The 21373-nt window shown below is 39.9% G+C and overlaps 1 protein-coding gene across 1 annotated transcript; it reads left to right on the top strand.

Annotated features, from left to right (window-relative positions):
• Positions 1 to 5758: 5758 nt before the first annotated feature.
• LOC140306536 (mucin-2-like) lies at positions 5759 to 21189 on the top strand. Its single transcript, XM_072385142.1, has 29 exons — positions 5759 to 6003; positions 6095 to 6209; positions 6558 to 6648; positions 6728 to 6861; positions 6953 to 7169; positions 7472 to 7597; positions 7681 to 7795; positions 7882 to 8032; positions 8128 to 8241; positions 8322 to 8391; positions 8493 to 8630; positions 9218 to 9382; positions 9679 to 9773; positions 9855 to 9981; positions 10104 to 10359; positions 10512 to 10564; positions 10656 to 10759; positions 10998 to 11149; positions 11267 to 11405; positions 11971 to 12081; positions 12205 to 12384; positions 12637 to 12876; positions 12970 to 13126; positions 14316 to 14444; positions 14535 to 16150; positions 16292 to 16569; positions 17053 to 17396; positions 19641 to 20654; positions 20750 to 21189. Exons 1-29 carry the CDS (start codon positions 5777 to 5779, stop codon positions 21187 to 21189), a joined length of 7098 nt encoding a protein of 2365 aa, XP_072241243.1. The 5' UTR covers positions 5759 to 5776.
• Positions 21190 to 21373: the final 184 nt, after the last annotated feature.

The following is a 21373-nucleotide window of genomic DNA, read 5'->3' as shown; positions in this document are numbered from 1 at the left end:
CTCTGGACTTAATCATTTTCACATTGTTAAAAATGTAAGTTTACATAGAGGGACCCTCAAGGTTTGACATATAGTTGAATGATCTCTTAGTATTCTAAGAGATCATTGCCTGTGGTGCATCCATTGTAGACTGATTGTTTACAGGAGACCTGTCATACCTTCTGAACCTTGCATGTGGATGTATACTGCGTTAGCAGTGTTTTACAACAACTACTAACTTAGCTATTGAATTATTTATGTACAGTTACAGAAAATGTGAAAGGATGGAACCTTTGAGGTTGCACACAGGGGATATGTCCGTTTGAATCTACTTGAGCATATACACGCAGGGGAAAACTGAGTTGCAAGTGCATCATCTGGATATGTTAATCTTGTTAAGAAATTTGATTTTGGAAGCTTTTTGATCAGACAAATGCATCAACATGTATTTTAGATGGAAACCCAACTATTATTACTTGTATTGTTTATTTAATTTAACAGTGGCTTTGGTTGTAAATATGATTTTAAGAGACTATAGATGTCTTTTTTTATTGTATTGTAAAAAAAAACACCTTTCACTCATAGTTCACAATTGTTGTTTACATTGCAGTGCATTGTGGGTAGTAGTGGCTTTAGGTCAGGACCTCCCACAAACAGTTGTAGTGTCGGCACATCACAGCGGAATAAATATGACTTCTGTTAGTTTTATAAGAATCAAGAAATTAATGGAAATGTTCACTAAGATGAAGAAGATCAGAGTCGCTCTAAAGAGAGAGTGGAGCAGAGTCTGTATTAAACAGTTCCACATTAATGCTGATAGAGAAGCTCCACCTTCTGGGATCTGTTGAACAAGGTCAACGTCTAACATACTGAGCGACAGAGGCTTTGAATAAGGAAACTTTCTCTTGGTCACCTGGAAACTAAGACTAAAGGCAGCACCCTGTGGCACTGAATCGATTGCTTTCTGGTGAAAGTTGTAACATTATTAAAACATTAGCTGTCGAGCTTCGTTATTTTCCGGAACACTGAACTAGAATATATTTTGTAGATATAATAATGGTGGGCACTGTAATTCAAAATATGTGATCAACTTGGAGAGTTTTGAAAAAAATTTAAATATATCATGTTCTTAAAAACACATCTTCATTTTAGATGGTAATTAGAACACACAGAGGCCTATAAGTCTCGTTAGTCAAGATTACTTTTAAAAGTCTAGCATGGTCTGATTAGCGCAATAATTCCATCTTTTTGTCTTGTGCAGTCCAGAGTTGGAGTTTTCCCTCTAACTTGCACAACCTCTTTCGGAGCCTGCTTACAAGGCTAGGAGCAGTACTCTCTGAGCTGTTTCAGACTGCTCAGAAAAGGCGAGTTAAAGTGATTCGGTGGCTGCAGCCAAATGTTGTCCCGCTTTATTTGCCAACTTGAAGAATGATATCAGTCATGTTACAGGAAGTACTCCCAACCCTTTTGTTCAATAAGACTATGAATTTATTTTGAATGCCACTGTTTTTTGTTACAAGCTGTCTTGTAACGTAATGATAATTAGCAGTTCAGGCAAAGTGTGGAAGTTTAAGTTGTCTAATGCCAATGTCTTCTTTGCAAGCAACATCCAGTATCACTATGTTGTGTCCTGTTCCTCCTTTTAACACCATTTAGAAACACACTCGAGCGTTAAAGCTGTGCCATGAATTAAGTGTTTTAAGTGATTAAGCTTTTGGGTGGAGATATGATTAGGTATTGAGATAACAGTTGTGAGGTATAATCGTGTTTCAACAACATCAAAGATTACCTGTGGTTGGACTGTTGTTTTAATCAACTCACATCAAAGTGCTGGTTGTCATTCACTCTTTCTTGTTAATCTGAGCATAGAGTAGTTATGCTTCCTGTGTTTAGTTAACTGGGTTAACTGGGTATAAAGTTAATGTTTGCATTTACCTGTTTGTGTTTGAAGGAGGAAGGAGCTGGTGCTGTGGGAGTTCACCTATTGGCTTGTGGTTTTCTGTGGCACAAGCTGAAGTTTGGGTGGGATTTGTCTTAAGTACTGTTTACACATTAATAACATAACCTCCATTTGGAATATTGGCTTGTTGATTGGTGTACCACAGCCCTGCTGTAAGACATTTTGACTTTTTACTTTTTATCTACTTTATCGAACTGATATCAGTGAATTTTATAAATCAGCTTGTACTGACACTTTGACCCATGCTGACTGTTGGCTTCTTTATCAAAGTTCACCCTGTTTTTATTTAACTAATAACAGAACCGGTGGAAAACTCCCTATATGACAACATTGTAATAAAACAATCTAACTCAAACTAAATTATATTCAGCTTTTTTTTCATAATATATATAGCCAGTGTTCAAAATAATAATCAAAATCAAAATACTACAATAGATTCACTGCAGTGAATTTGAGCACTTGCCTTTGCCTTGACATCTTACATAAGACCTGTGCTATATTCTGACGCACACTGTTTTATGGGAAATTATGGGAAGTTCTGGATGTTAAACAACGTTGTCAACAGAGATCAGAGAATTTGAAAAGATATATCTCCCATCAAAACTGTCTTGATATCATTTGGTGAATGTACTGTCCTCCTTCAATCAACACAACAGTAATAACTGAGGACTTCTCTCATCATGCAGCTGTCCTCCGTAGGGAGTGGTTTGAAGCCCTATTTGCACTTGGAGGAGCTTTAAACTGGATGGCTTTATGAAAACTTGCCAGATGACTTTATATTTGTTTCCGAGTTATAATCAAAGTTTGTACAAATGACTAATAAGCTTTTATCAGACTGAAAGTGTGGAAATGATTTGAAAAGGAAAGCACACAGCCAGCTTGAGTAATTAATAGCGCTTGAAGTTGTGCGATAGCTGTAACACTGCAGAACTCTTCGGAGATTGTATTTCATTGTGACTATTGGCACACCACAAACACAATGCCAATACAATGCAAAGTTGGCAGAATGGTTGAACAAGTAACTCCAAATTGGAAATGTGCAGCTCCAGAGCCAGATATTACTTGCAGAAAGGTATGGGAAAGAAAACAGATTCACAGGAAAGAGAGATGCACTTGTGGAATGGATACTCGTTCAATTCCAAATCCCACGTATGTTAACGTGACACGACAGGAAGAGGATGACGCTAATCAAGGATGTTGCACAGTCACTTCAAATATACATCCTGTGTCATTCATGACGTACATGCAATTAAGATAATACTTTATGTACTTTTACTACATTAAAACAAATATTAACTTTAAAGTACTATAGTTATATGATTCATTAAACTTTAAGTTTCACTAAGTCCTACTCTTATTTTATTCTTGTTATTGTTTCTATTGTTACATTAATTATTTCTGATAAGACATGCTTTGGATTTTCAGTTTATAACATTTTCAGAAAACAAAAACTTAACAGTAACACTGAAAAGCTTAACAAACAGAATGAAAATCAGGCCCAGAAGAGCCAAAACTGCATATTCAACAAACAGCAAGCAAATTAGCGTTTTTTACCCAATATATTATTAGCTGATGCACATGAAACATGTCTGAACAGGACTCTTAAAGAGTTTTAAATACATATTGTGTGTTGAATAGACTATAACTGTCATTTACATGTCCTTGTATCTGAAAATATTGTAATAAAATCTTACTTTGAACAACAATAGCAAAAAATTAGGTAATAAAACAGGAGACAAAGCTGGCGGTACAGCCAGTGAACAGACATCCGAAGACATGGCTCAATGCAACTCTCCAACTGTGTATAAGTAATTTGAAGCCAGCAGCTCCCAGACTGAGAGGGGAGAATATTGTCATCTTAGTGTCTATTCAATTTACTCAGTCTCCATCTCGGTTTAAGCCATTTAAACATTTTGAATGAGCCATTTAAGTGTACCAGTGCTCAATGTCTGACCAAATATTTCAGATTTGACTTGACTTGACTTCCCTGATACATTACTATGATTTTTATTTATCACAATATGTTTGATCAAATTAGAATACATTCTCACACTCCTTATTATGTGCCTGCACTTAAGTATCAAGATAAAGAGGAACTGGAGTTGTACCAAATCCACCTCAAGCACCATAACACTGTCAGTTGGCTTGAAGTGGCAGGTCTGTTCATGCAGCACGGATTTTCAGGAAGATCCCAGGGCTGAAACATCAGTAAGTAAGTGGAATGCACATAGAGCTGCTGTATGAGATGTTTTTTATTTATTTCCTCCATGTTAGAGTTTATGCAGAAATGTAAAGGTCAGTGGACACAACTTATTCCACATTTTTTTCCAACATATTAATCCAACATTTCAAATTGAATTAAAAGCATGAAACAAAAGGACAAATGATACCACATTTCAATAAACACCACTATAAAGTCATGACTCTAAAGTGTTACCCTGACTTTCTCTTCATTAGTCTTTTTCTCATCCTCCCCTGTGAGGATGAAAAAAATAAATCTGATATTTTCAGACTGGGAAATTAGATCATGGACATAAACTCAGAACCCTATATGGAGGTAGCATGAGTTGTTTTGCTGCACTTGACTACAAGGGGATGCTGCAATGAAAAAACTGAGATTTGGTCAATAATTTCATGACAGTTTTGGTTGAAATGTCCCTCAGCCTATATCGTAAATGTGAAGACCATTAGTCTTAATGGAGATCTGTGTTTTCTAGCACCATTCTTATATGTTCCAGGTTTGATTCCTGGCTGGGGCCATTCTGTGTGGAGTTTGCATATTCTCCTTGTGTTAGCGTGGGTTCTCTCCGGGTATTCTGGCCTCCTCCCACTGTCCAAAAACATGCATGTTAGGTTAATTCCAGTTCACAGAAAGTAGAGTTTTGTTGTCACTGATATTGTCTGGTAACAATATGATTACTTTAAAAAATAATTATCTAGAGTGTTGGATGTCCAATGATCCACTTGGCTGTCAAATTCTAAGTAGATGGCAGACCAGGCTTCTGGTTTTAGTCATATTTGGTTCATAAGTGTCCACTTCTTACTCATTCACAAGATATCTATGTTCCCTATAGTTTTATAAATATTACAGTGGGATTTGTTTTAGTTATTCTAAATAATTGTGTGGTTGTCAATACTAAGATATATGACAGTCAGAAATTTTTGATGTTGCTCAACAATCTGTGCCTACTTGTGTTATGAATCCCTGTGACACTGATTTGTCTGAAATTTCACTCAAATTACAAATGATTTAAGAATTAGAAGAGAAGAGCGCACTGTCAAGGGAGAAGCTTAATTGCAACCCGTTCCTGTCTGAATACATATTTTTGGCTGACGTGTGAACACATTTGTTCAAAAAAGAGATTAGGAGGATGTAAGAATAATTTATATGGGACTTGTGAAAGGCGTTAGACATTTCTTCTGCAAATATTTGCTGTGTCTTGGCAGTAAAACTTCAGGTTCCATTCAGAAAGGGGGTGTGAAAATAAATTGTGCAATCTCAATATAAACGGCAGTCAAGTACAGTCCAACTACTTCCAGCTTTGGTGACAGCAAGCCTGCAAAGATGAGGTGGAGATCTGTGTGGTTGTTTTTCTTTGCGTTGTCTGTTGCCAGGTTCATTGAGGTCCAAGCCAGACTTGGTAAGGCTCAGATTTTTGATGAAATGGGATGCTTTTTTAAAACCTTTGTTTCACTAGTTTATCCTGTTGAAAAAATAAAAGATGATTAAGAACTGTATCAGACTGGTTGCATATTCAGCGAAGTAGATCATTTGGTGGCTTAAACTTTCTATGGAAACATTTTTCAGTTCGCAACCATGTCAGCAGCATCTGCAGCATGTGGGGCAGAGAGCACTTCAAGACCTTTGATGGTGTAGTGTACCAGTTTCCTGGTATGTGTGAATACAACCTGGTCTCTGACTGCCATGAGTCCTATCAGGAGTTTTCAGTGCACATGAAGAGGAAAGAAAAGGATGGAGACCCTACAGTCAGTTATGTGGTGGTTACCATCAATGACCTTTCATTCCACCTCAGCAAGAGTCTGGTTACTGTCAACGATCAGCAGTAAGTAAAAAACAATAACATATATCGCGTGGAAACAAGTCTGACGTTGGCTCATCACTGTTAAAAAATATTTTTATTCATTTTTAACCAGTGTCACACTGCCATTCCACAAAGGAGGGGTACAGGTGGAGAAAAATGCCATTTACATCAAGCTCCAGTCCAAAGTTGGAATAACAGTCATGTGGAACACTGATGACGCAGTCATGGTAAAAACAACAATTGTGATGCACAAATCCTTTAGATCAATTTAGGATAATTCTTCATAGGGTTTGATGTTGGAACTTAGTTTTCTACATAACTGGAAACCTTTTGTGAGAGAGTTACATTCATATATGTTACGTTTGTGAAAAGCTTTTGATTGAATACAAATTTCTCATAAGATCCCTGTGACTCTCTTGAGTTAACTTTCTTTATTTAGACCTAACAGATAAATTGTTATGAGGAGGTTATAAAACATCAATATAGTTTTGTGCCTACCTTTTAAATATTCCACAGGTATAGGTGTTCCAAGTGTTGTTAAAATAGTTTTAAGACTCCTTTGCTCTGTGTTTAAGGTTGAAATTGATAATGACTATGCAAACCGCACTTGTGGACTTTGTGGAGACTTCAACGGGGATGCAGTCTACAATGAGTTCATTCATGATGGTATGCATGCTTATTAATTTTGTAATGATTAATTTCTTCAGTAATCTAGCCTCTGACTCTATGAAGTGACTACAAACAGGTCGCAAAATCAGCCCAATAGAGTATGGAAACAAACAAAAAGCCCATCGGCCTAATGATGATTGTGAGGATCCGTTTGAAGAGGAAGATGAATCAGTGGAGGCTGTGAATGTGCTGGATTCTTGCAAAGAGTTTGTGAGTTTATCATCCAGTTTTGCAATAGTGATGTTGTGATTAGTAATAACATAATAACTCGCCTCTGTTTCCCTTCCCGTAATCCTTTTAGGAAACCATCTGTGACAAAATGTTCCGCTCAGAGTCCTGGAGCTCTTGCACAAAACTGATTGACCCTGAAGTTTACATCAAGGCTTGTGCACAGGACATGTGTGGCTGTGCCAACAGTACAAATGACTTCTGTGTCTGCAGTACACTGTCAGAGTTCTCTCGACAGTGCTCTCATGCAGGAGGACAACCTCCAAACTGGAGGACAGCTCAGTTCTGTGGTAAGATTCTCTCTAGTTTTCTGTAATAGTTTTTCTCTTGTTGGGTATCATATTGATATGATATACATGGTGTGGAGATGATATCATGATAATGTCATCAAAAAGCAACTCAGCTGGTTGATGAATGAAAGAAAGAGCTAAAACAAAAGTAAGTAAGTGAAAATAAAAATACACATTTAAATCTGCATAAAGAAAAGTCAGATATGAGCACTTTTCACGCTTGATATACTGTTAAATAATTCACTCGAATCCTCACTTCCAGCCACTTATTTCTAATACTATCATACTGGTTATCCTTACAGCTAAGGAGTGTCCGTACAACATGGTTTATGAAGAGAGTGGTTCACCTTGCATGGATACTTGCACACTTCAGGACACAAGTTCACTGTGTGAAGACCACAAAATGGACGGCTGCTTCTGTCCACCTGGTTTGTTCTCTTGTCTTGTGAATCACAAATAACACCACGTATAGTTCACAGTAATTAAACTAAAGCAAAACCTTCTTCTTCAGGAACTGTGTTTGATGATATTTCGCTGAGAGGGTGCATTGATAAGTCAGAATGTCAGTGCAAGCATCACAAAATCTATAACTCTGGAGAGATTTACCAACAGGGCCGAGAAGAATGGTAAGTCAAGCATTTCACAGTGTAAACAGAGTGTTTTATAAGTAGTAAGCTGATGAGTTTTATTACATAAATGATTTTTTTTTCAGTACATGTTTCGAGGGCAGATGGGATTGTGTGAGTCTTGAAACACCTGCTACATGTGCAGTTGAAGAGGGTTCACATGTCACCACATTTGATGGGAAAACTTACACCTTTCATGGAGACTGTTACTACACACTGGCTAAAGTGGAAAGCAAGGTGAATAAACAATGTAGAGTTTAGTGGCAAAAAGTTCAGTGTACAATCTTCGGATTGAAAAATAAATATTTGTGCTCTTACTATGTAAATTTTAGGATGGTGTAAGTCCAAAGTTTACCATCCTGGTCCAGTTGATGCCATGTGCACACCAGCAGTTTGACACTTGCCTGAAGACCCTTAAAATCCTGCTGAACAATGACAGAAACAATGTGAGTTAAAAACTATAGTAATTTGTTAAACGGTATCACTGATGCCTGCAACACTCTATTGACTAATTCTGTTTATTCAGGCGTTAATGTTCTCCCATGATGGCACAGTTAAGCAGAATATGCAATCTATCAGCTTGCCGTACCACTCAGGTGTGTGAAACCATAAGCAACTCTGATTTCAAAGGGTTTTTTTCTTAGCTTGTGACTTCAGAAAATAATCTTTTGCACTTTGCATTTCTCTTTATTCGTAGGAGACATCAGCATTTTTGAGGCTTCATCCTTCCATATCTTGCTCCAGAGCAGTTTTGGGTTGCAAATTCAGATCCAGCATGTCCCCATCATGCAAGCCTACATCAGCCTGGAACAAAGCTACAAAGCAAAGACAAAAGGTATGATTTACATTTCTCTTAACAAGCAAAAGCATTTTGAAACATGTTGGAAGTAACATACTGATACAATTTTACATTCAGTCACTACTTATTGTCAGGCTTTGATTATGTAATCTGAATAAAAATAACTGCAGTTATTCAGATTTGGCTGTCAATTCAGAACATTTCTTTTTCAACTCACAACTCTCACAAATTAAACAAAATGTGTACATTTGATTAGTAGGAGGTCAAAGGTAGACTCAGAACATGCTTGTGAGGTCATAGATTTCACACGGCCTGTAAATGTCTCTGGAACCCCACAAGGAGCAAGACAATCTTGCTCTATATAGTTGTCTTGATTAGCTTGCAGTTGTGGTAAATCTCTGGTAAATCTCTGGTAAATAAATAGTAGATGAGTAGCAGAAAATATATATTTTACTTAACAGGCACTTAACAAGCATAACTATAGTAATTAAAGTCCAATAGAAAATGCAAACATGTTTTGCTCTTTTCTTCTTCTCACATAAAAAAAATTCTATGTTTGTAAATACCAACATCCTTAATTCTGTTTTATTCTAATTCAATTCTGAAATATTTGCATTCTTCAGGTTTATGCGGGAATTTCAACATGATCCTGTCTGATGAGATGAAGACTCCTCAGGGGATTGTGGAGGGAACTGCCACATCTTTCAGTAACTCCTGGAAGGCGAACCTCATGTGCAGAGACAGGGAGGAAAGACTGGATGACCCCTGTTCCCTCAGTGTGGAAAATGGTACCCAGCAGTGGTTGCTTATTTTTTGGTAGTCAAATGTGGTATATTAAACATGAATCATAAGAGCTTGGATAAGGGAAACTGGACTTGAAGAAGCCTTTTGGATGAGAGATGAAACGTTTTCAAGATCCAAGAAGAAGTTGAGTTTCCCTTAATCAAGCTCCTATGATTACTATGACTTGGATGACTGAGAATCTTCATCAACATATATATTCAACACTAATTTCTGCCCTGATTGCATTATAATTAGTGCAACAGCTAAATTCAAGACAAATGAAATGACTGTTCTTTTTCAGAGCGGTATGCCAAACACTGGTGTGCCTTGCTCCTAAGTCCAAACAGTACATTCTCCCAGTGCCGCTCATTGGTGGATCCTGAGATGTACTACAAGGTACAGCAAGGCCTTTCTGTCATGCTGTCTCTTACTTTAATGAGACTATCGTTTTGTAAAAGTATTTGATTTCTCCTGTAGCGGTGCACCTATTCTAGCTGTAACTGTGAGAAGAGCGAGGCCTGCCTCTGTGCCGTATTCTCCTCATATGCTCGAGCTTGTGCAGCAAAGGGAGTGTTCCTGACAGACTGGAGAGAAAATGTGTGCGGTAAGAGTTTGATTATGTTGTGGCACAAATGAGTAATGATTTCTGGAGTCTGATCAACTGTTCCCTCTCTTCGTAAGTCATAAATCCATTAAATAACCATGTTGATATTGTCCACGCAATAGATAAATACACAAAGGACTGCCCAGCGTCTCAGGTCTTCTCTTACAAACATCAGAGATGCCAGCTGACTTGCAGATCACTGAGCTCTGAGCAGAAGATCTGCACCTCCGACTTCTTGCCTGTGGATGGCTGCTCCTGCGCTGAGGGTTACTATCTCAATGAACACAGCATTTGCATCCCCATGGCAAAATGTTCCTGTTATCACGACGGAGTCTATATTAAGCCAGGGAAGTCCATCAACATCAAAGACGAGCACTGGTGAGTCTGTTGAGAGCTTTAGATTAGTTATCCACGACTGTGGATTCAACATGATTGTAATGGCGTAGTAAACTACTTTATTTAGTCACTTTGTGGTCTTTTATCAATGTATTACTCATATTTTTCATATCTCTCTTGACAATGTTTTCTAGTGTGTGTAACAATGGAATGCTTCATTGCCATTCTTGGAGAAGCCGCTCATCAGGTCAGCTTGTTTGTTGTTTCTTTACTCTTCTTTGGGAACTATTTAATTGGTTGATATTGAACATATTAACGGTTACTCATTTTTTTTACAGCATGTTTTCCTCCAAAAGTATTCTTCAACTGTTCCAGTGCAGGAACAAGAGAGCTTGGACTGCAATGTACTCGGACTTGCTTAAATCTGGACAGCGATGATTGTGTGAGTCTTTGTTGCTGCTGTGATTACTCTGTTGTTCACTCAGTTTTAATTATCAGAGATTAATATATTTTTTTCTGAAATTAATTAATTATTAAACTATTTATTACCCTGGTGTTGTAACACACACAACGCACATCCAAGCAGTAGTTTCAAGGCCATTTTTAAGTCTAATTCATAACATTGTCAGTAACTGTCAGTTTTCTCCTTTTCTATCATTGTGATCTTTCTGCCCCCTCAGGACTCCACAGAGTGTGAGTCTGGCTGTCGTTGTCCTGTTGGCCTCCTCGATGATGGCAGAGGTTCCTGCGTGAAGGAAAATGAGTGTCCATGTCAGCATGGTGGTAATTTTTTTTCCCCTGGAACACAAATTCCAAACCAGTGTAACACCTGGTAAGTCCATGTTTCAATCTAATGTATACTATAAAGCAGCAAACAGTAATCATAGTAGCCTGCACACCGAACGCATTGAAAGACTGTAATATATTTTGTCATTTCTGATAAATCTAGTACCTGCAAAAGTGGGACATGGAAGTGCACAGAGAAAAGATGTCCAGGGACCTGTGTTATTTATGGAAGTGGCCACTACAATACATTTGATCAGCAAACATATGGGTTTCAAGGAGACTGTACTTATGTTGCTCTGAAGGTAAATAAATGCAAGCCCAAATCATCCAACTGACAGGCTGTGTCTGAAATCATCACCCTGTTCACTCATCAGCTTCTCCCTTCATGGCATGTTTGGACACTTACTAATCATCATTAGATTGCATCATCATTGAAGAACTACTGAGTCGCTCAACTTTCTCATTTATATAATGTATCAAATTGCAAAGTTTTAAGGAGTATTGAGACATTCAGACAAAATGGCAAACAGTAAGCGGGGAGCAACAGTAGATGAGGGGCATGATTTTGGACACAGTTGGCTTTCATGGTTAACTTACGTGCAGTCAGACTCTTGTAACATGTAACAGAAACACTGTGATGCTTGAAAAATTGACTTTGAAATAATTGAGTTTCATAATGAGGAATATGAAAGGCAATACAGAAATGACAAGTACAAGATGGTTCTTTACAAGTTACATAGTAATCTTATTTATGGTCAAGCCTTTCTGTCCCAATCTGTATTATTAACTGGTACAGGTGAGGTTTGCTTCAAATAGCAATCTGTAGAAAAGTCATCTGGGATGTTTAATGAATGCCTTTCTTTCAAGAATAAATGTGGAAATAAAACAATTGAGGAAAACTTTGGAGTTACCACAGAAAATGTACCATGTGGATCTACAGGCACTACTTGCTCCAAAACTGTCAGAATTCAACTCGGGGTAAGACCAGATACAAACACCTCAGGTTGACAGGTTTTTTGTACCCAAACTATTAAGCAGGACTATAAAATTCAACACTTCTTTAAGTAGCAAAAAACGGCAGCTATCCCCATTCCATTACAGAGAAAAGAAATCAAACTATCAAAGGGTAAATATGAAGAGGAGGATCTGGAACATGGCCCACTGATCGAATACAGAATAAGGAGGGTTGGTTTGTACCTTGTGGTTGAATCTGACATTGGTCTGGCAGTGATGTGGGATCGCAAAACAACTGTTCGCATCCTTCTGGAACCACAGCACAGCGTGAGTAGCAGTTAATGAGCATAACTGAAATCTCTTACAAAAGCAGTTCAGATGTTTCCATACATATATATACATATACACATGTTTTACCTGTACTCTGGTCAGTTTGCTTTATTTTTTTGTTTTTATTACACCCAGTGGTACGTGACAACAGTGGCACCGATGTACAGCAACATTAATAAAGCTTCCATTGAGACACTTTTCCATTTGTCCAGTTCTGCCAATGACTTAGTGACTCCTCTGTTTGAACAGGGTAACGTATGCGGCTTGTGTGGAAACTTTGATGGAGATGGACAGAACGACTTCACCACCCAGGGTCAGCTGGTTGTGAGTAATGCGTTAGAGTTTGCAAACAGCTGGAAAGTGTCCAGTTCTTGCCCAGATGTGGAAGAGACCGTTGACACTTGTGATGTGTCAAACAAACGACATCACTGGGCAAAAATGATGTGCAGCATCATAACTGGAGCTACATTCAAAGAATGCCACAATAAGGTTAGTAGGTGGTGTTTGTACTGTGAAGTTGTCTCATTTAATATATTAAACTCTTTGTTAAAAATGAATGATCACTTTTGAATGACTGAACAGGTAGATCCCCGCCCATTTCATGAAAACTGCATTAAAGACTCATGTGCCTGTGACACTGGAGGAGACTGTGAGTGTTTTTGCTCAGCAGTTGCAGCTTACGCTCAAGCTTGTAATGAGGCTGGTGTCTGTGTCGCATGGAGAACTCCAGACATCTGTCGTAAGTAAACTATTTAATCTATAGATGAAAATGAGGTATTTAAAACATTTCTGACACAAGACCGTGCCACAGCAAAATGCAACTTCTTTTAACACAGACATAGGAAAATCTTTTCAGTTAGATTTCAAATTTAATAATTTGAAATCATTAAATCCACCATTTTATCCATCAAACTTTGCTTTACAATCCAAGACAGCACATAAAAGTGTATGGATTCTTTTATGCATTTGTAAAAAATTGGACAGAAATAATCTATGTAAGATAAGTCCAGTTCAGTCCAGTTCAGTTCGGCATGATTTTGAACTCTAAGTCTCTACAAAATTTGGAAAACAAATGCCGTTTATCCATTCTTTCTGGCACACCCTCTCAAACGCCATTAGGGTAAATGTGAGGCATATTTTACATACCATCTTCAGATTTTTTGTTGTATTTAAGTGAGGACATGGCTGGACCACCAAATGACTGTCAGAAGCACTTTTTACAAAGCAGTCACACCACATCAGCTAAAAAAAAAAAAGAAAAAAGATGCCAGCACCGACTCAGCACATGGTTTCAAATAGTGTTTTTCTCTGCTTTTGTTGATTTGTTAATGCAGTCTGAAAAACTCCAAGCAGGTTTTTATAGGCAGCTAGTTATACTAGTTATTGATAAAGGTTAGTTAGACTTTGATGATTATTAAAGCAAAAGAACATACCTGACCATGAAAATGAGTGCTTGAAAGGTTTTGCAAAATAAATTTGTGTAGAGACCGATGTAAAAATTGCCTTTTTGCCTTTCAAACTGAATTAACAAAGCAATAAAATATGACACAGTCAACCTGCATGAATTGTTTCTGAAGTAACTGCATATTACTTTTTTTTCTATAGTGACGTCAAATATTTTGCTTGGTTCAATTTTGAAAAAAAACATGATATGACACATAAAGAAATTAGACAAAATGCATATAACATTTCTAAATATCACAACATATAATCTGCATCACTGAACACATTCAAGTATGTTTTCCTGTTGATGCAATATAAACTTAATTTACCTATACTTTAGTCTTATAAATGGTTGAAAAAAATCTATTTTAATTGTACATCAGTTCCCTTCATCCTTATCTGTCAGTATTTTTCTCTTAATGCAAAAAAAGTATTTGAATGTAAGTTTTAATTTCTAAATGACATCCTGTGTCATTCCTTCCCAGCTGTTTTTTGTGATTACTACAACAACCCTGATGACTGCAAGTGGCACTATCACCCTTGCCACACACCTTGCTACAAGACATGTTTGAATCCAGAGGGAATTTGTAGCAACCCAATACCAAACCTTGAGGGTAAAAATTTTATCTAAGACCATCCACTTTCACCTCTATTTTAACATAAAAATGTTGCCTGTTTTGATTTGATTTTTGTGAAATTTCCAGGCTGTTATCCAGTATGTCCAGAAGATAAACCCATATTTGATGAGAAGAACCAGACATGTGTTGACATATGTCCCTACTGTATTTTCAATGGGACGATATATGGCGACAATGATGTCATTTACAATGTCACTGACAACATGGGGATGTGCTATTATGCAATTTGCATTAATACAACCGTAATAGAAGGAAGTGAATCCTGCACACCAACGACAACTCCACCTACCACAACAACAACCATACAAACTACAACTACAAAAGCTACAACCCCAACCACCACACCAACGACAACTAACCCAACGACAACAACCACACCAACTACAACGACACCAACAACAACCACCAAGCCTACAACAACACCAACAACAACTACTACACCTACCAAACACACTACGACTACCCCAACTACTACTCCAACAACAACCACAAAACCTACAACCACATCAACTGTAATTATCCGAACAACGACTACACCAACAACATCCACAAGGCCTACAACCACACCTACCACACCAACTACCCCGACCAAAAAGCCCACTACCACACCAACTACAACTATTGCTACACCACCTACGACTACCCCAACTACAAATACTCCAACAACAACTACAGCAACTACAACCACACCAACAACATCCACACAGCCTACAACCACGCCTACCACACCAACTACCCCAACCAAAACAAATACAACCACACGTACGACTACCCCAACTATCCTGACAACGACCACAAAGGGTACAACAACACCAACTACAACTATCCCAACCACAACAACGACAACCACACCTACCACACCAACGACTACCCTAACTACCCCTACAACGACCACAAAGGGTACAACCACACCTACGACACCAACTACGACTATTCCAACCACAATAACTACAACCACGCCTACCACACCAACTACGACTGTCCCAACTACAACGACTACAACCACACCTAGCACACCAACGACTACCCCAACGATAACTACACCAACAACAACCACAACAAAGGGTACAACTACACCTACCATACCAAGTGAAACAACCCCAACCAAAACAACTAAAATCACACTAACATCACCTACCACAATAACGACTACCCCAACTACAAATACACCAACCGCAAAGCCTACAACCACAACCACAAAAGGTACGACCCCAACTCCCTCATCCACGACCACAAAGGCAACAACTTCTCCAACTACAACACCGAGCAGCTCAGTCACACCTTGTGTTACAAAGTGTGAGTGGTCAGACTGGTATAATGTGCATGATCCAATTAAAGACAAAAATGACTGGGAAACATATGAAAACATCACTAACAGTGGTCAGAAGATTTGTCCTAATCCGACAGAAATTAATTGTAGGTCAGCCGTTTTGCCAGACAAAGACTTCAATGACTTTCTGGAAGAAAATAAGCAAGTTGTTACATGTGATGTGAAATATGGTTTAATCTGTAAAAAGGAAGATCAACCAATACGACCAGGAAAGTGCTTTGACTATGAGATCCAAGTATGCTGTCCGACGATAATATGTGAAAGCACAACACCTGAAACTCCACCTCCAACTACAACTACACAAGCTACGACAACACCCACTACTACTACTTCAACCACAACTACACCAACCGCAACTACAAAATTAACAACCCCATCCACAACATCAACATCAACTGGTCAAACCACAACCCCCACAATTATCACTGGTCCGCCTATCCAAACTCACTCGCAAATTAGTGAATATACAACTACAACAACAACATACACAAAGACTACAACAACACCTACAACACCAACTACGACTACGTCAACCACAACGACTACGACTATCCCAACCACAACGACAACAACCACACCAACCACATCAACGACTACCCCAACTACCCCGACAACAACCAAACCTACCACACCAATGACTAGCCCACTAAAAACTACAACCACACCAACGACTACCCCGACAACAACCACACCTACCACAACAACGACTACCCCAACTACCCCAACAACAACCACAAAGGGTACAACCACACCTACAACACCAACTACGACTATCCCAACCACAACAATTATGACAACACCTACCACACCAATGACTACCCCAAATATAACTACACCAAGAACAACCACAAAGCCTATAACAACACCAACTACACCAATAACGACCACAATATCAACAACCACACCTACCACCCCAACTACGACTATCCCAACCACAACGACTACGACTATCCCAACCACAACAACCACATCAACGACTACCCCAACTACCCCGACAACAACCAAACCTACCACACCAATGACTAGCCCACTAAAAACTACAACCACACCAACGACTACCCCGACAACAACCACACCTACCACAACAACAACTACCCCAACAACAACCACAAAGGGTACAACCACACCTACAACACCAACTACGACTATCCCAACCAAAACAACTACGACAACACCTACCACACCAATGACTACCCCAAATATAACTACACCAAAAACAACCACAAAGCCTATAACAACACCAACTACACTAATAACGACTACAATAACTACAACCACACCTACCACACCAACTACGACTATCCCAACCACAACGACTACGACTATCCCAACCACAACGACAACAACCACACCAACCACATCAACGACTACCCCAACTACCCCGACAACAACCAAACCTACCACACCAATGACTAGCCCAACAAAAACTACAACCACACCAACGACTACCCCGACAACAACCACACCTACCACAACAACGACTACCCCAACTACCCCAACAACAACCACAAAGGGTACAACCACACCTACAACACCAACTACGACTATCCCAACCACAACAACTACGACAACACCTACCACACCAATGACTACCCCAAATATAACTACACCAAGAACAACCACAAAGCCTATAACAACACCAACTACACCAATAACGACCACAATATCAACAACCACACCTACCACCCCAACTACGACTATCCCAACCACAACGACTACGACTATCCCAACCACAACAACCACATCAACGACTACCCCAACTACCCCGACAACAACCAAACCTACCACACCAATGACTAGCCCACTAAAAACTACAACCACACCAACGACTACCCCGACAACAACCACACCTACCACAACAACGACAACCCCAACTACCCCAACAACAACCACAAAGGGTACAACCACACCTACAACACCAACTACGACTATCCCAACCACAACAACTACGACAACACCTACCACACCAATGACTACCCCAAATATAACTACACCAAAAACAACCACAAAGCCTATAACAACACCAACTACACTAATAACGACTACACTAACTACAACCACACCTACCACACCAACTACGACTATCCCAACCACAACGACAACAACCACACCTACCACAACAACGACAACCCCAACTACCCCAACAACAACCACAAAGGGTACAACCACACCTACAACACCAACTACGACTATCCCAACCACAACAACTACGACAACACCTACCACACCAATGACTACCCCAAATATAACTACACCAAAAACAACCACAAAGCCTATAACAACACCAACTACACTAATAACGACTACAATAACTACAACCACACCTACCACACCAACTACGACTATCCCAACCACAACGACAACAACCACACCAACCACATCAACGACTACCCCAACTACCCCGACAACAACCAAACCTACCACACCAATGACTAGCCCAACAAAAACTACAACCACACCAACGACTACCCCGACAACAACCACACCTACCACAACAACGACTACCCCAACTACCCCAACAACAACCACAAAGGGTACAACCACACCTACAACACCAACTACGACTATCCCAACCACAACAACTACGACAACACCTACCACACCAATGACTACCCCAAATATAACTACACCAAGAACAACCACAAAGCCTATAACAACACCAACTACACCAATAACGACCACAATATCAACAACCACACCTACCACCCCAACTACGACTATCCCAACCACAACGACTACGACTATCCAAACCACAACAACCACATCAACGACTACCCCAACTACCCCGACAACAACCAAACCTACCACACCAATGACTAGCCCACTAAAAACTACAACCACACCAACGACTACCCCGACAACAACCACACCTACCACAACAACGACAACCCCAACTACCCCAACAACAACCACAAAGGGTACAACCACACCTACAACACCAACTACGACTATCCCAACCACAACAACTACGACAACACCTACCACACCAATGACTACCCCAAATATAACTACACCAAAAACAACCACAAAGCCTATAACAACACCAACTACACTAATAACGACTACAATAACTACAACCACACCTACCACACCAACTACGACTATCCCAACCACAACGACAACAACCACACCAACCACATCAACGACTACCCCAACTACCCCGACAACAACCAAACCTACCACACCAATGACTAGCCCAACAAAAACTACAACCACACCAACGACTACCCCAACAACAACCACACCTACCACAACAACGACTACCCCAACTACCCCAACAACAACCACAAAGGGTACAACCACACCTACAACACCAACTACGACTATCCCAACCACAACAACTACGACAACACCTACCACACCAATGACTACCCCAAATATAACTACACCAAGAACAACCACAAAGCCTATAACAACACCAACTACACCAATAACGACCACAATATCAACAACCACACCTACCACCCCAACTACGACTATCCCAACCACAACGACTACGACTATCCCAACCACAACAACCACATCAACGACTACCCCAACTACCCCGACAACAACCAAACCTACCACACCAATGACTAGCCCACTAAAAACTACAACCACACCAATGACTACCCCGACAACAACCACACCTACCACAACAACGACTACCCCAACTACCCCAACAACAACCACAAAGGGTACAACCACACCTACAACACCAACTACGACTATCCCAACCACAACAACTACGACAACACCTACCACACCAATGACTACCCCAAATATAACTACACCAAGAACAACCACAAAGCCTATAACAACACCAACTACACCAATAACGACCACAATATCAACAACCACACCTACCACCCCAACTACGACTATCCCAACCACAACGACTACGACTATCCCAACCACAACGACAACAACCACACCAACCACATCAACGACTACCCCAACTACCCCGACAACAACCAAACCTACCACACCAATGACTAGCCCAACAAAAACTACAACCACACCAACGACTACCCCGACAACAACCACACCTACCACAACAACGACTACCCCAACTACCCCAACAACAACTACAAAGGGTACAACCACACCTACAACACCAACTACGACTATCCCAACCACAACAACTACGACGACACCTAGCACACCAACGACTACCCCAACGATAACTACACCAACAACAACCACAACAAAGGGTACAACTACACCTACCATACCAAGTGAAACAACCCCAACCAAAACAACTAAAATCACACTAACATCACCTACCACAATAACGACTACCCCAACTACAAATACACCAACCGCAAAGCCTACAACCACAACCACAAAAGGTACGACCCCAACTCCCTCATCCACGACCACAAAGGCAACAACTTCTCCAACTACAACACCGAGCAGCTCAGTCACACCTTGTGTTACAAAGTGTGAGTGGTCAGACTGGTATAATGTGCATGATCCAATTAAAGACAAAAATGACTGGGAAACATATGAAAACATCACTAACAGTGGTCAGAAGATTTGTCCTAATCCGACAGAAATTAATTGTAGGTCAGCCGTTTTGCCAGACAAAGACTTCAATGACTTTCTGGAAGAAAATAAGCAAGTTGTTACATGTGATGTGAAATATGGTTTAATCTGTAAAAAGGAAGATCAACCAATACGACCAGGAAAGTGCTTTGACTATGAGATCCAAGTATGCTGTCCGACGATAATATGTGAAAGCACAACACCTGAAACTCCACCTCCAACTACAACTACACAAGCTACGACAACACCCACTACTACTACTTCAACCACAACTACACCAACCGCAACTACAAAATTAACAACCCCATCAACAACATCAACATCAACTGGTCAAACCACAACCCCCACAATTATCACTGGTCCGCCTATCCAAACTCACTCGCAAATTAGTGAATATACAACTACAACAACAACATACACAAAGACTACAACAACACCTACAACACCAACTACGACTACCCCAATTACAACAACTACAACCACACCAACGACTACCCTGACAACGACCACGAAGGGCACACCTACCACACCAGCTACGACTATCCAAACCACAACGACTACAACCAAACCTACCACACCAACGACTACCCCAACTATAACTACACCAAAAACAACCACAAAGTCTACAACTACCCCAATTACCTCGATAAAAACAACAAAGGGTACAACCACACCTACCTCACCAACTATCCCAACCACAATGACTACGACTATCCCAACCACAACAACTACAACCACACCAACCACATCAACGACTACCCCATCTACTCCGGCAACAACCAAACCTACCACACCAATGACTACCCCATCTATAACTACAACCACAACAACGACTACCCCAACTATCCCAACCACAAAGGGTAAAACCACACCTACAACACCAACTACGACTATCCCAACCACAACAACTACTACAACACCTACCACACCAACAACAACTATCCCAACAACAACAACTACTACAACACCTAAAACACTAACTACGACTACCACAACGACTACAACCACACCTACCACACCAACGACTACCCCAACTACTCCAACAACA

This window comes from Leuresthes tenuis, unplaced genomic scaffold, assembly GCF_036924035.1.
Source record: "Leuresthes tenuis unplaced genomic scaffold, fLeuTen1.0.hap1 SCAF_5, whole genome shotgun sequence".
NCBI classification, from domain to species: Eukaryota; Metazoa; Chordata; class Actinopteri; order Atheriniformes; family Atherinopsidae; genus Leuresthes; species Leuresthes tenuis.
This window is presented reverse-complemented; position numbering and strand designations above follow the sequence as displayed.

Bases quoted from the DNA above. Each gene is read 5' to 3' on its own strand.
- LOC140306536 (XM_072385142.1), top strand. From the start codon at position 5,777: ATGTGGGGCAGAGAGCACTTCAAGACCTTTGATGGTGTAGTGTACCAG. The intron at 7,598-7,680 runs GTTTGTTCTCTT...CTTCTTCTTCAG, and splicing joins CGGCTGCTTCTGTCCACCTG to GAACTGTGTTTGATGATATT. The intron at 7,796-7,881 runs GTAAGTCAAGCA...TTTTTTTTTCAG, and splicing joins CAACAGGGCCGAGAAGAATG to TACATGTTTCGAGGGCAGAT.